Source organism: Bombina bombina, chromosome 8 (genome assembly GCF_027579735.1).
Source record: "Bombina bombina isolate aBomBom1 chromosome 8, aBomBom1.pri, whole genome shotgun sequence".
NCBI lineage: Eukaryota > Metazoa > Chordata > Amphibia > Anura > Bombinatoridae > Bombina > Bombina bombina.
In genome coordinates this window covers 56,366,038-56,381,372 of record NC_069506.1, presented here as the reverse complement: position 1 = coordinate 56,381,372, position 15,335 = coordinate 56,366,038, and the positions used below count along the sequence as shown (strand labels likewise).

The 15,335-nt window shown below is 41.1% G+C and overlaps 1 protein-coding gene across 1 annotated transcript in view; it reads right to left on the bottom strand.

Annotated features, from left to right (window-relative positions):
* Positions 1-15,335, bottom strand: part of DNAJC11 (DnaJ heat shock protein family (Hsp40) member C11) — a 524,045-nt gene that overhangs the window by 368,353 nt on the left and 140,357 nt on the right. Inside the window, exon 3 of the mRNA XM_053690381.1 lies at positions 12,358-12,431. Coding sequence (XP_053546356.1) covers positions 12,358-12,431 — 74 coding nt within the window. The remainder of the gene's footprint in view (positions 1-12,357; positions 12,432-15,335) is intronic.

Sequence of the window (15,335 nt, the reverse complement as noted above, 5' to 3'; positions counted from 1 at the left end):
TTTTCCACTCCTGGGATGTGGATTGCAGACAGGTGGCAGGAGCGAGTCTCCGCCCATTGAATGATTTTGGTCACTTCTTCCATCGCCAGGGAACTCCTTGTTCCCCCCTGATGGTTGATGTACGCAACAGTCGTCATGTTGTCTGATTGAAACCGTATGAACTTGGCCCTCGCTAGCTGAGGCCAAGCCTTGAGAGCATTGAATATCGCTCTCAGTTCCAGAATATTTATCGGTAGAAGAGATTCTTCCCGAGACCAAAGACCCTGAGCTTTCAGGGATCCCCAGACCGCGCCCCAGCCCATCAGACTGGCGTCGGTCGTGACAATGACCCACTCTGGTCTGCGGGATGTCACCCCTTGTGACAGGTTGTCCATGGACAGCCACCAACGGAGTGAGTCTCTGGTCCTCTGATTTACTTGTATCTTCGGAGACAAGTCTGTATAGTCCCCATTCCACTGACTGAGCATACACAGTTGTAATGGTCTTAGATGAATGCGCGCAAAAGGAACTATGTCCATTGCCGCTACCATCAAACCTATCACTTCCATGCACTGCGCTATGGAAGGAAGAGGAACGGAATGAAGTATCCGACAAGAGTTTAGAAGTTTTGTTTTTCTGGTCTCTGTCAGAAAAATCCTCATTTCTAAGGAGTCTATTATTGTTCCCAAGAAGGGAACTCTTGTCGACGGAGATAGAGAACTCTTTTCCACGTTCACTTTCCATCCGCGAGATCTGAGAAAGGCCAGGACTATGTCCGTGTGAGCCTTTGCTTGAGGAAGGGACGACGCTTGAATCAGAATGTCGTCCAAGTAAGGTACTACAGCAATGCCCCTTGGTCTTAGCACCGCCAGAAGGGACCCTAGTACCTTTGTGAAAATCCTTGGAGCAGTGGCTAATCCGAAAGGAAGCGCCACAACTTGGTAATGCTTGTCCAGGAATGCGAACCTTAGGAACCGATGATGTTCCTTGTGGACAGGAATATGTAGATACGCATCCTTTAAATCCACCGTGGTCAAGAATTGACCTTCCTGGATGGAAGGATTGTTCGAATGGTTTCCATTTTGGACGATGGAACCTTGAGAAACTTGTTTAGGATCTTGAGATCTAAGATTGGTCTGAACGTTCCCTCTTTTTTGGGAACTACGAACAGATTGGAGTAGAACCCCATCCCTCGTTCTTTTAATGGAACAGGATGAATCACTTCCAGAAGATAACCTTGGGAGACTATTTCTAGCGCCCAAGGATCCAGAACATCTCTTGCCCAAGCCTGAGTGAAGAGAGAGAGTCTGCCCCCCACCAAATCCGGTCCCGGATCGGGGGCCCGCATCTCATGCTGTCTTGGGAGCAGTGGCAGGTTTCTTGGCCTGCTTTCCTTTGTTCCAGCCTTGCATTGGTCTCCAGGCTGGATTGGCTTGAGAAGTATTAACCCTCCTGCTTAGAGGACGTAGCACTTGGGACTGGTCCGTTTCTGCGAAAGGGACGAAAATTAGGTTTATTTTTGGCCTTGAAAGACCTATCCTGAGGAAGGGCGTGGCCCTTGCCCCCAGTGATATCAGAGATAATCTCTTTCAAGTCAGGGCCAAACAGTGTTTTCCCCTTGAAAGGAATGTCAAGCAATTTGTTCTTGGAAGACGCATCCGCTGACCAAGATTTTAACCAAAGCGCTCTGCGCGCCACAATAGCAAACCCAGAATTTTTCGCCGCTAACCTAGCCAATTGCAAGGTGGCGTCTAGGGTGAAAGAATTAGCCAATTTAAGAGCACGAATTCTGTCCATAATCTCCTCATAAGAAGAAGAATTACTAATAATCGCCTTTTCTAGCTCATCGAACCAGAAACACGCGGCTGTAGTGACAGGGACAATGCATGCAATTGGTTGTAGAAGGTAACCTTGCTGAACAAACATCTTTTTTAGCAAACCTTCTAATTTTTATCCATAGGATCTTGGAAAGCACAACTATCTTCTATGGGTATAGTGGTGCGCTTGTTTAGAGTAGAAACCGCCCCCTCGACCTTGGGGACTGTCTGCCATAAGTCCTTACTGGGGTCGACTATAGGAAACAATTTTTTAAATATGGGGGGAGGTACGAAAGGTATACCGGGCCTGTCCCATTCTTTATTAACAATGTACGCCACCCGCTTGGGTATAGGAAAAGCTTCGGGGGGCCCCGGGGCCTCTAGGAACTTGTCCATTTTACATAGTGTTTCTGGAATGACCAGATAATCACAATCATCCAAATTGGATAACACCTCCTTAAGCAGAGCGCGGAGATGTTCCAACTTAAATTTAAAAGTAATCACATCAGGTTCAGCTTGTTGAGAAATTTTTCCTGAATCTGAAATTTCTCCCTCAGACAAAACCTCCCTGGCCCCCTCAGACTGGTGTAGGGGCCCTTCAGAAACAATATCATCAGCGTCCTCATGCTCTTCAGTATTTTCTAAAACAGAGCAGTCGCGCTTTCGCTGATAAGTGGGCATATTGGCTAAAATGTTTTTGATAGAATTATCCATTACAGCCGTTAATTGTTGCATAGTAAGGAGTATTGGCGCGCTAGATGTACTAGGGGCCTCCTGTATGGGCAAGACTGGTGTAGACGAAGGAGGGGATGATGCAGTACCATGCTTACTCCCCTCACTTGAGGAATCATCTTGGGCATCATTTTTACTAAATTCTTTATGACATAAATCACATCTTTTTAAATGAGAAGGAACCTTGGCTTCCCCACAGTCAGAACACAATCTATCTGGTAGTTCAGACATGTTAAACAGGCATAAACTTGATAACAAAGCACAAAAAACGTTTTAAAAAAAAACCGTTACTGTCACTTTAAATTTTAAACTGAACACACTTTATTACTGCAATTGCGAAAAAGTATGAAGGAATTGTTCAAAATTTCACCACAGTGTCTTAAAGCCTTAAAAATATTGCACACCAAATTTGGAAGCTTTAACCCTTAAAATAACGGAACCGGAGCCGTTTTTATATTTAACCCCTTTACAGTCCCTGGAATCTGCTTTGCTGAGACCCAACCAAGCCCAAAGGGGAATACGATACCAAATGATGCCTTCAGAAAGACTTTTCTATGTATCAGAGCTCCACACACATGCAGCTGCATGTCATGCTGTTCTCAAAAACAAGTGCGCCATACCGGCGCGAAAATGAGGCTCTGACTATGATTAGGGAAAGCCCCTATAGAATAAGGTGTCTAAAACAGTGCCTGCCGATATTATTTTACAAAAAATACCCAGATTAAATGATTCCTCAAGGCTAAATATGTGTAAATATGATCGATTTAGCCCAGAAAATGTCTACAGTCTTAATAAGCCCTTGTGAAGCCCTTATTTACTGTCTGAATAAAAATGGCTTACCGGATCCCATAGGGAAAATGACAGCTTCCAGCATTACATCGTCTTGTTAGAATGTGTCATACCTCAAGCAGCAAAAGACTGCTCACTGTTCCCCCAACTGAAGTTAATTCCTCTCAACAGTCCTGTGTGGAACAGCCATGGATTTTAGTAACGGTTGCTAAAATCATTTTCCTCATACAACCAGAAATCTTCATCTCTTTTCTGTTTCAGAGTAAATAGTACATACCAGCACTATTTTAAAATAACAAACTCTTGATTGAATAATAAAAACTACAGTTAAACACTAAAAAACTCTAAGCCATCTCCGTGGAGATGTTGCCTGTACAACGGCAAAGAGAATGACTGGGGTAGGCGGAGCCTAGGAGGGATCATGTGACCAGCTTTGCTGGGCTCTTTGCCATTTCCTGTTGGGGAAGAGAATATCCCACAAGTAAGGATGACGCCGTGGACCGGACACACCTATGTTGGAGAAAAAGTGCCCAAACATTTATTCACACAGTACCTCAGCAAATGAAAACGATTTTACATTCCAGCAAAAACGTTAAACATAATCTCTAGTTATTAAACAGCTTTATGTATTTCTTACAGTGTAATTCTAGTGAAGTACCATTCCCCAGAATACTGAAGTGTAAAGTATACATACATGACATTATATCGGTATGGCAGGATTTTCTCATCAATTCCATTGTCAGAAAATAAAAACTGCTACATACCTCTATGCAGATTCATCTGCCCGCTGTCCCCTGATCTGAAGTTTACCTCACTCCTCAGATGGCCGAGAACAGCAATATGATCTTAACTACTCCGGCTAAAATCATAGCAAAACTCTGGTAGATTCTTCTTCAAACTCTGCCAGAGAGGTAATAACACACTCCGGTGCTATTTTAAAATAACAAACTTTTGATTGAAGATATAAAACTAAGTATAATCACCATAGTCCTCTCACACATCCTATCTAGTCGTTGGGTGCAAGAGAATGACTGGGAGTGACGTAGAGGGGAGGAGCTATATGCAGCTCTGCTGGGTGAATCCTCTTGCACTTCCTGTTGGGGAGGAGTAATATCCCAGAAGTAATGATGACCCGTGGACTGATCACACTTAACAGAAGAAACATAATTTATGCTTACCTGATAAATTCCTTTCTTCTGTAGTGTGATCAGTCCACGGGTCATCATTACTTCTGGGATATTACTCCTCCCCAACAGGAAGTGCAAGAGGATTCACCCAGCAGAGCTGCATATAGCTCCTCCCCTCTACGTCACTCCCAGTCATTCGACCAAGGACCAACGAGAAAGGAAAAGCCAAGGGTGAAGTGGTGACTGGAGTATAAATTAAAAAATATTTACCTGCCTTAAAAACAGGGCGGGCCGTGGACTGATCACACTACAGAAGAAAGGAATTTATCAGGTAAGCATAAATTATGTTTTCTTCTGTTAAGTGTGATCAGTCCACGGGTCATCATTACTTCTGGGATACCAATACCAAAGCAAAAGTACACGGATGACGGGAGGGATAGGCAGGCTCTTAATACAGAAGGAACCACTGCCTGAAGAACCTTTCTCCCAAAAATAGCCTCCGATGAAGCAAAAGTGTCAAATTTGTAAAATTTGGAAAAAGTATGAAGCGAAGACCAAGTTGCAGCCTTGCAAATCTGTTCAACAGAGGCCTCATTCTTGAAGGCCCAAGTGGAAGCCACAGCTCTAGTAGAATGAGCTGTAATTCTTTCAGGAGGCTGCTGTCCAGCAGTCTCATAAGCTAAACGAATTATGCTACAAAGCCAAAAAGAAAGAGAGGTAGCGGAAGCTTTTTGACCTCTCCTCTGCCCAGAGTAAATGACAAACAGAGAAGACGTTTGTCGAAATTCCTTAGTTGCCTGTAAGTAAAATTTTAGAGCACGGACTACATCCAGGTTGTGCAGTAGACGTTCCTTCTTTGAAGAAGGATTTGGGCATAAAGAAGGAACAACAATCTCTTGATTGATATTCCTGTTAGTAACTACCTTAGGTAAGAACCCAGGTTTAGTACGCAGGACTACCTTATCCGAATGAAAAATCAAATAAGGAGAATCACAATGTAAGGCTGATAATTCAGAGACTCTTCGAGCCGAGGAAATAGCCATTAAAAATAGAACTCTCCAAGATAACAACTTTATATCAATGGAATGAAGGGGTTCAAACGGAACGCCCTGTAAAACATTAAGAACAAGGTTTAAACTCCATGGTGGAGCAACAGTTTTAAACACAGGCTTAATTCTGGCCAAAGCCTGACAAAAAGCCTGGACGTCAGGAACTTCTGACAGACGTTTGTGTAACAGAATGGACAGAGCTGAGATCTGTCCCTTTAATGAACTAGCAGATAACCCCTTTTCTAAACCTTCTTGTAGAAAAGACAATATCCTAGGAATCCTAACCTTACTCCAAGAGTAACCTTTGGATTCACACCAATATAGGTATTTACGCCATATCTTATGGTAAATCTTTCTGGTAACAGGTTTCCTAGCCTGTATTAAGGTATCAATAACTGACTCAGAAAATCCACGTCTTGATAAAATCAAGCGTTCAATTTCCAAGCAGTCAGCTTCAGAGAAGTTAGATTTTGATGTTTGAAGGGACCCTGTATCAGAAGGTCCTATTTCAGAGGTAGAGACCAAGGTGGACAGGATGACATGTCCACCAGGTCTGCATACCAAGTCCTGCGTGGCCACGCAGGTGCTATTAGAATCACTGATGCTCTCTCTTGTTTGATTCTGGCAATCAATCGAGGAAGCAACGGGAAGGGTGGAAACACGTAAGCCATCCTGAAGTCCCAAGGTGCTGTCAGAGCATCTATCAGGACTGCTCCTGGATCCCTGGATCTGGACCCGTAACGAGGAAGCTTGGCGTTCTGTCGAGACGCCATGAGATCTATCTCTGGTTTGCCCCAACGTCGAAGTATTTGGGCAAAGACCTCCGGATGAAGTTCCCACTCCCCCGGATGAAAAGTCTGACGACTTAAGAAATCCGCCTCCCAGTTCTCCACTCCCGGGATGTGGATTGCTGACAGGTGGCAAGAGTGAGACTCTGCCCAGCAAATTATCTTTGATACTTCCATCATAGCTAGGGAGCTTCTTGTCCCTCCCTGATGGTTGATGTAAGCTACAGTCGTGATGTTGTCCGACTGAAACCTGATGAACCCCCGAGTTGTCAACTGGGGCCAAGCCAGGAGGGCATTGAGAACTGCTCTCAATTCCAGAATGTTTATTGGCAGGAGACTCTCCTCCTGACTCCATTGTCCCTGAGCCTTCAGAGAATTCCAGACGGCACCCCAACCTAGAAGGCTGGCGTCTGTTGTTACAATTGTCCAGTCTGGTCTGCTGAATGGCATCCCCCTGGACAGATGTGGCCGAGAAAGCCACCATAGAAGAGAATTTCTGGTCTCTTGATCCAGATTCAGAGAAGGGGATAAGTCTGAGTAATCCCCATTCCACTGACTTAGCATGCACAGTTGCAGTGGTCTGAGGTGTAAGCGTGCAAAGGGTACTATGTCCATTGCCGCTACCATTAAGCCGATTACCTCCATGCATTGAGCCACTGACGGGTGTTGAATGGAATGAAGGGTGCGGCAAGCACTTTGAAGTCTTGTTAGCCTGTCCTCTGTCAGGTAAATCTTCATTTCTACAGAATCTATAAGAGTCCCCAGGAAGGGAACTCTTGTGAGTGGAACGAGTGAACTTTTCTTTTCGTTCACCTTCCATCCATGTGACCTTAGAAATGCCAGCACTAACTCTGTATGAGACTTGGCAGTTTGAAAGCTTGAAGCTTGTATCAGAATGTCGTCTAGGTATGGAGCTACCGAGATTCCCCGCGGTCTTAGTACCGCCAGAAGAGCACCCAGAACCTTTGTGAAGATTCTTGGAGCTGTAGCCAATCCGAATGGAAGAGCCACAAGCTGGTAATGCCTGTCTAGGAAGGCAAACCTTAGGTACCGATAATGATCTTTGTGAATCGGTATGTGAAGGTAAGCATCTTTTAAATCTACAGTGGTCATGTATTGACCCTCTTGGATCATAGGTAAAATTGTCCAAATAGTCTCCATCTTGAACGATGGAACTCTTAGGAATTTGTTTAGGATCTTTAAGTCCAGGATTGGTCTGAAAGTTCCCTCTTTTTTGGGAACCACAAACAGATTTGAGTAAAACCCCTGTCCCTGTTCCGATCGTGGAACTGGATGGATTACTCCCATTAACAAGAGCTCTTGTACGCAGCGTAGAAACGCCTCTTTCTTTGTCTGGATTGTTGACAATCTTGACAGATGAAATCTCTCTCTTGGAGGAGAGTATTTGAAGTCCAGAAGGTATCCCTGAGATATTATCTCTAGCGCCCAGGGATCCTGAACATCTCTTGCCCAAGCCTGGGCGAAGAGAGAAAGTCTGCCCCCCACTAGATCCGATCCCGGATCGGGGGCCCTCAATTCATGCTGTTTTAGGGGCAGCAGCAGGTTTCCTAGTCTGCTTGCCCTTGTTCCAGGACTGGTTAGGTTTCCAGCCTTGTCTGTAGCGAGCAACAGCTCCTTCCTGTTTTGGTGCAGAGGAAGTTGATGCTGCTCCTGCTTTGAAATTACGAAAGGAACGAAAATTAGACTGTCTAGTCTTGGCTTTGGCTTTGTCTTGAGGCAGGGCATGGCCTTTACCTCCAGTAATGTCAGCGATAATCTCTTTCAACCCGGGCCCGAATAAGGTCTGCCCTTTGAAAGGTATATTAAGCAATTTAGACTTAGAAGTAACATCAGCTGACCAGGATTTTAGCCACAGCACCCTGCGTGCCTGAATGGCGAATCCTGAATTCTTCGCCGTAAGTTTAGTAAGATGTACTACGGCCTCCGAAATGAATGAATTAGCTAGTTTAAGGACTCTAAGCCTGTCCGTAATGTCGTCCAGAGTAGCTGAACCAATGTTCTCTCCCAGAGACTCAATCCAGAATGCCGCTGCAGCCGTGATCGGCGCAATGCATGCAAGGGGTTGCAATATAAAACCTTGTTGAACAAACATTTTCTTAAGGTAACCCTCTAACTTTTTATCCATTGGATCTGAAAAAGCACAGCTATCCTCCACCGGGATAGTGGTACGCTTAGCTAAGGTAGAAACTGCTCCCTCCACCTTAGGGACCGTTTGCCATAAGTCCCTTGTGGTGGCGTCTATTGGAAACATTTTTCTAAATATCGGAGGGGGTGAGAACGGCACACCGGGTCTATCCCACTCCTTAGTAACAATTTCAGTAAGTCTCTTAGGTATAGGAAAAACCTCAGTACTCGTCGGTACCGCAAAATATTTATCCAACCTACACATTTTCTCTGGTATTGCAACTGTGTTACAATCATTCAGAGCCGCTAACACCTCCCCTAGTAATACACGGAGGATTTCCAGTTTAAATTTAAAATTTGAAATATCTGAATCCAGTCTGTTTGGATCAGAACCGTCACCCACAGAATGAAGTTCTCCGTCCTCATGTTCTGCCACCTGTGACGCAGTGTCTGACATGGCCCTAATATTATCAGCGCACTCTGTTCTCACCCCAGAGTGATCACGCTTACCTCTTAGTTCTGGTAATTTAGCCAAAACCTCAGTCATAACAGTAGCCATATCCTGTAATGTGATTTGTAATGGCCGCCCAGATGTACTCAGCGCTACAATATCACGCACCTCCCTCTGAGCGGGAGATGTAGGTACTGACACGTGAGGCGAGTTAGTCGGCATAACTCTCCCCTCGTTGTTTGGTGAAATTTGTTCAATTTGTACAGATTGACTTTTATTTAAAGTAGCATCAATACAGTTAGTACATAAATTTCTATTGGGCTCCACTTTGGCATTGCAACAAATGACACAGGTATCATCCTCTGAATCAGACATGTTTAACACACTAGCAAATAAACATGCAACTAGGAAATACAATTCAATTAGAATAATATTAAAACGTACTGTGCCTTTAAGAAGCACAGAAGATCTATGACAGTTGAAAATTAATAAATTGAAACAGTTATAGCCTCAATCCTTGTAAACAACACAACTTTAGCAAAGGTTTAATCCCATTAGCAAAGATAACAAATTCTGAAAGCAGGAAACAAATTACAGAATAAACGTTTTTTATCTCAGTCAAACTATAATTCTCACAGCTCTGCTGAGAGAAATTACCTCCCTCAAAATAAGTTTTGAAGACCCCTGAGCTCTGTAGAGATGAACCGGATCATGCAGGGAATACAATGAGTTGCTGACTGAAATATTTGATGCATAGAAAAAGCGCCAAAAAACGGCCCCTCCCCCTCACACACAGCAGTGAGGGAGAACAGAAACTGTCAGAAAAACAGATTAAGCAACTGCCAAGTGGAAAAATAGTGCCCAAACATTTATTCACACAGTACCTCAGCAAATGAAAACGATTTTACATTCCAGCAAAAACGTTAAACATAATCTCTAGTTATTAAACAGCTTTATGTATTTCTTACAGTGTAATTCTAGTGAAGTACCATTCCCCAGAATACTGAAGTGTAAAGTATACATACATGACATTATATCGGTAGGGCAGGATTTTCTCATCAATTCCATTGTCAGAAAATAAAAACTGCTACATACCTCTATGCAGATTCATCTGCCCGCTGTCCCCTGATCTGAAGTTTACCTCACTCCTCAGATGGCCGAGAACAGCAATATGATCTTAACTACTCCGGCTAAAATCATAGCAAAACTCTGGTAGATTCTTCTTCAAACTCTGCCAGAGAGGTAATAACACACTCCGGTGCTATTTTAAAATAACAAACTTTTGATTGAAGATATAAAACTAAGTATAATCACCATAGTCCTCTCACACATCCTATCTAGTCGTTGGGTGCAAGAGAATGACTGGGAGTGACGTAGAGGGGAGGAGCTATATGCAGCTCTGCTGGGTGAATCCTCTTGCACTTCCTGTTGGGGAGGAGTAATATCCCAGAAGTAATGATGACCCGTGGACTGATCACACTTAACAGAAGAAATGAGGCTCAGCCTATAACTGGGAAGGCCCTCCCTGACTGGAAAAGGTGTCTAACATAGTGCCTGACGTTAAAAAACGTTCCCCAAGTTTATAAGTGTGAATTATCAGCATAAACATGTATAAAATGTCCAAATAAAGCAATCGATTTAGCCCATATAAGTGTCTACCAGTTTTATAGCCCATATTAAGCCCTTTATTCTGTTTGAAACTAAGAAAATGGCTTACCGGTCCCCATGAGGGGAAATGACAGCCTTCCAGCATTACACAGTCTTGTTAGAAATATGGCTAGTCATACCTTAAGCAGAAAAGTCTGCTGTTTCCCCCAACTGAAGTTACTTCATCTCAACAGTCCTATGTGGAAACAGCAATCGATTTTAGTTACTGTCTGCTAAAATCATCTTCCTCTCACAAACAGAAATCTTCATCCTTTTCTGTTTCAGAGTAAATAGTACATACCAGCACTATTTTAAAATAACAAACTCTTGATAGTAGAATAAAAAAACTACAACTAAACACCACATACTCTTAACCATCTCCGTGGAGATGTTGCCTGTGCAACGGCAAAGAGAATGACTGGGGTGGGCGGAGCCTAGGAGGGACTATATGGCCAGCTTTGCTGGGACTCTTTGCCATTTCCTGTTGGGGAAGAGATATTCCCACAAGTAAGGATGACGCCGTGGACCGGACACACCAATGTTGGAGAAACAGAAATCCCTTGTAATGACACATTGTTTAGTGCTCCTTTAAACTATCACTGTGTAAATTAGAGTCTTGCATCCCAAGGATGCATGTTTACCTTTTTATGAAGGCCCTCCCTGTCTCTGCACATTTTTTCCCCCTTTTTGTGAGGGCCGACAATACAGCCAATCAGAATCTCTACAACCATACAGTCTAAACAGTGCACATTCCTGCATCTGTACTACTCTACAGTACAGCTGGAGAAACACAATATGCTTCATTTGTATGGGGTGGCGGCAGGACAGTATTTGATTGGCTATACCTCCGTATGGGGATGAAAAATAACAATAAAATATAAAAAGTTTATTATACTTAGGGGTTTATTTTTTTTGAAGCGAATGCCCCTGTCGGGTACATGCTCGCTCATTTTAGCCAGCAATGATATTTATTAAGCAGCAGTTTAGATCATTGCTTTTTAAACTCTTTCTGCCAACTTAAAGGGACAGTAAAGTAAAAATTAAACTTGCATGGATTGAACAGAGAATTATATTTTGAGCAACTTTCCAATTCACTTCCATTATCAATTTTGCTTTGTTCTTTTGGTTTCATTTGTTAGAGAGAGTAATCATTGGTGAGCTCATGAGTGTGCACGTGTCTTTAGCTGTCTGGCAGCAGTGTTTGCAACATTGTTTATAGTCATGTAAACAAAGTTGCAAACACTACTGCCACAGACTGCTAAAGACACGTGCACACTCCCGAGCTACTATCAGCCTACCTAGCTTTATTTTTTAATGAAATATACAAAAAGAAAGCAAATTTGATAATAGAAGTAAATTGAAAAGTTTTTTAAAAATTTAACTTTACTATCCCTTTAAGAGATGGTGGATGAAAATCACCCCAGACTCATTCAACCAGGGTGACTGACAAACTCTGTCCTTCCGCAAGAGCTGGGGGAAGAATCGCACGAGCAATGGCGACAAATCTGTTTAAAAATGAGGAACCAATAAGAATATTTAAAAGCCAGACAGTGGTATTTATATATAGATGTATGGAGAATAACCCCAAAAGTTAGGAGCCAAGGATAGAATTCTAGGAGCCAGTGGCTTCCTGTCTCCTGGGTTTGTCGACCCCAGCCATAAGGAGAACGAATGAGCCCCACAATTTGCAATGAAATGCGGAAAGGTTTACAAGTGATAAATCTAAACCTCTGTGTATGAGATAAACACACTACAAGACAATTTAACAACTTTATTAAATAACTGCACATGCATTTTTCTATTATACTTCCAATTGTAAGGAATTAAACTTACCTCCCAGCCTTCCATATCCAGTCCTTTCTTCCCATAAATATCATAGATGGCTCTTGATTGTGGATCACTAAGCACTAGAAGTTAAAAAACATATGTTGAGGCTTATAGAATGACAAATGTATAGAACTTTCACCATGAATGATAATTATCTCAATGCACACACTGCAGAATATTATAGAGAAGTTGGTTTAGGGAAGTAAGGAGACCGGTCGATAGTTAGAAGGCATGGAGGGGTCAAGCGAAGATCTATCTGTCTGTCTATCTATATGTCTGTCTGTCTACCTGTTTCTTTATGTATGTATGTCTATCTGTCTGTTATCTATGGTATTTATCTATCTACATATCTATTTGTATCTATTGTATCTATCTAACATATTTATCTATCTTATATCATATTTATTTATCTATCTAGCTATCTATTGTATTAATCTATCTATTGCATCTATCGTATCTGTCTGTCAATCTGTCTGTCTGTCTATCATGTCTATCACACCTATTGTATCAATCGATTTATATACATATCTATTTTATCGTATCTATCTACTATCAAACCTATCCATTGTAACTATCTTATTGTATCTATCGCATTGTATATATTGTAACTATCGTATCACATTTATATACACAGAATCAGCCGTTAAATACACGTTGCCTATATTTATTTCAGTGCACATTTTATATATAATATATATATATATATATATATATATATATATATATATAAACAAAAATTATGTTACATATATATATATATATATATATATATATATATATATATATATATATATATATATATATATATGTGTGTGTGTAAAAACAAAGTGCTGAAAAGATATAGCATTTATCTTGCAGGTGCTATTGTGGTCCCCTGTAAGCTAGCAAAAGCCTGCTTTAACATAATACAGCAAATAATGAGAAAAGTTTTCATTGTTTTCTCTTATAAACAAGGTCTATTTACAGGGATGATGAACATCTCTAAACACATTTGTATTACGACAGCACTGGGACTCATACATTTGTACTGTGGCATGAAGCAAAGTATTAATGTGTAGAGATGGGCCTTATTAATTTCAGAGTGGAGTCTTGATGTGTGAACTTTAAGAAGCTATGATACAGATAGTTCAGATGCTACTTGTCTTCAGTATTCATAGATCCCTTGTTGATGTTTTCACCTTTGTGGTTCCTTATCTACTGCTTTCCATAAAGATATTTTATTGCATAAAACTGCCCACATTGACAAACACCATCCAACAAAAACATCCCAAAGCACAGATATGTTCTGCACTCACTCTTAATGAACTAAAACTTATATCCTAAATAAAGACTTTTTTTTTTAATTTTGCACCATGAGAACCTAAAGTAATTGTTATATATTTATTTTAATAAAAATGTAACAGGCTTGGACTACACCTAAATATATTCACAATTATATAGAATGTAATGAGTAGCAAAGTCTTTTTATCGTATTTTTTGCCATAAGAACATTACTACACAAGTTTGACACAACATAAATACCACTGTAAAGATTGAAAAAATAATTGAAAGTTTTGTAGCAAGCCCAAATGTTTGAGAGGCCAGTTGTGTATTTTTATGACACAGAAAATTGTCTATCTACATCCCTAGACTCTAGAAAGGGGGATCTATTTTTTTCTGCAAAATGTGTCATTGTGAACTACTTGAACTTTGCAAAATAAGGGTAATAAATCTTACAATACTGCTTGTACAATATACATACTTAAAGGGACAGTAAACGTACAACTATTTAATGTGAATAACAATTGATCAATATACACATATAACTTTTTCTACCTTTTATTTTAAAAATGAACATGAGTTTATAATCATTTCAAAGCCCTCTGTAGTAGCCATTATTCAAGTCCTATCACGGAGGGCTACCTGGGTGCCAAGCTCGTAAAATGCGCAACACGTGCATGCGCTATCCATGGCCGCTGATGTCACAGGAAATAAAGCATGTGCACCTTGGGAGTGCTAAAATCAAGATTGATGTCTAGGACCTAGAAATAGAGCCTACCTTGCAGGAAGTCACTACTGGTTTTTTTTTGTTTTTTTTAATAATCTTTATTTATAATCCAAGAGAAAGGATAAATAAATGATACAGCACTTCCACAAAGAAAAAATAATACATAACAGAATCTTCTGTATTAAATTAACAACCCAGTCAAAGAAACAAAAAAAAAGTCACATTTTGCCAAGATTCTAAAAAGAAAGAAAGAAAAAAGGTGTGCAGTGCCATCTTGTTTTAACAATAGCAAATTCCATAATGCACATTCTTATGCCAAGTAATCCAATATTCCAATGATTTGGGTATTTTCTTTGTTTTTTTTAAAAAAAAAAAAAAGGAAAGGAAAGAAAGAAAGAAAAAAAAGGGGAAGAACCCCCCCCCCCCCCCGCCTTCCCCAGGATCCATTGTGACTCATCCCCAGTCACTATTGTGGCTCATAAAGAAGCAACGCTCAGTGTTTAGATTTACATGTGACCGGTGCTCAATTATTACAGAGGATTATATAGTGGGGACTTAAATAAATAACATTATTATTATCAACTTGTGGCTACATATCGATATGGACATGTTGCTCTACACTCACTAATTCACATTTATAGCATGATTGTCTGGCGATAGATATAATGTCACTTCCTAAACCACATACACGTGCATTTGGTGCTAGACATAGGAGTGACCTTTTCACAAATAGAATAGTCTGCTTATAGATGACTTTCCTTTAGACTCGTCGTGACATTTTATACTTTTGTTTCTTAGTATAGCATGGGTGTTTCCTAGATACCAATCATTTACATACAAAGATGACGTATCTTTGATCACCCCCCCCCCCCCAGAGTAACCGCATTCGCTAATTGGTTTGTGACAAAGAGGGAGTAGGAGCGCGAGAACATTAAGGCATAATGCGGCATGAGCAGCGATAGAGATGTCAATATACTAGTAATTCAATTACTTGTAG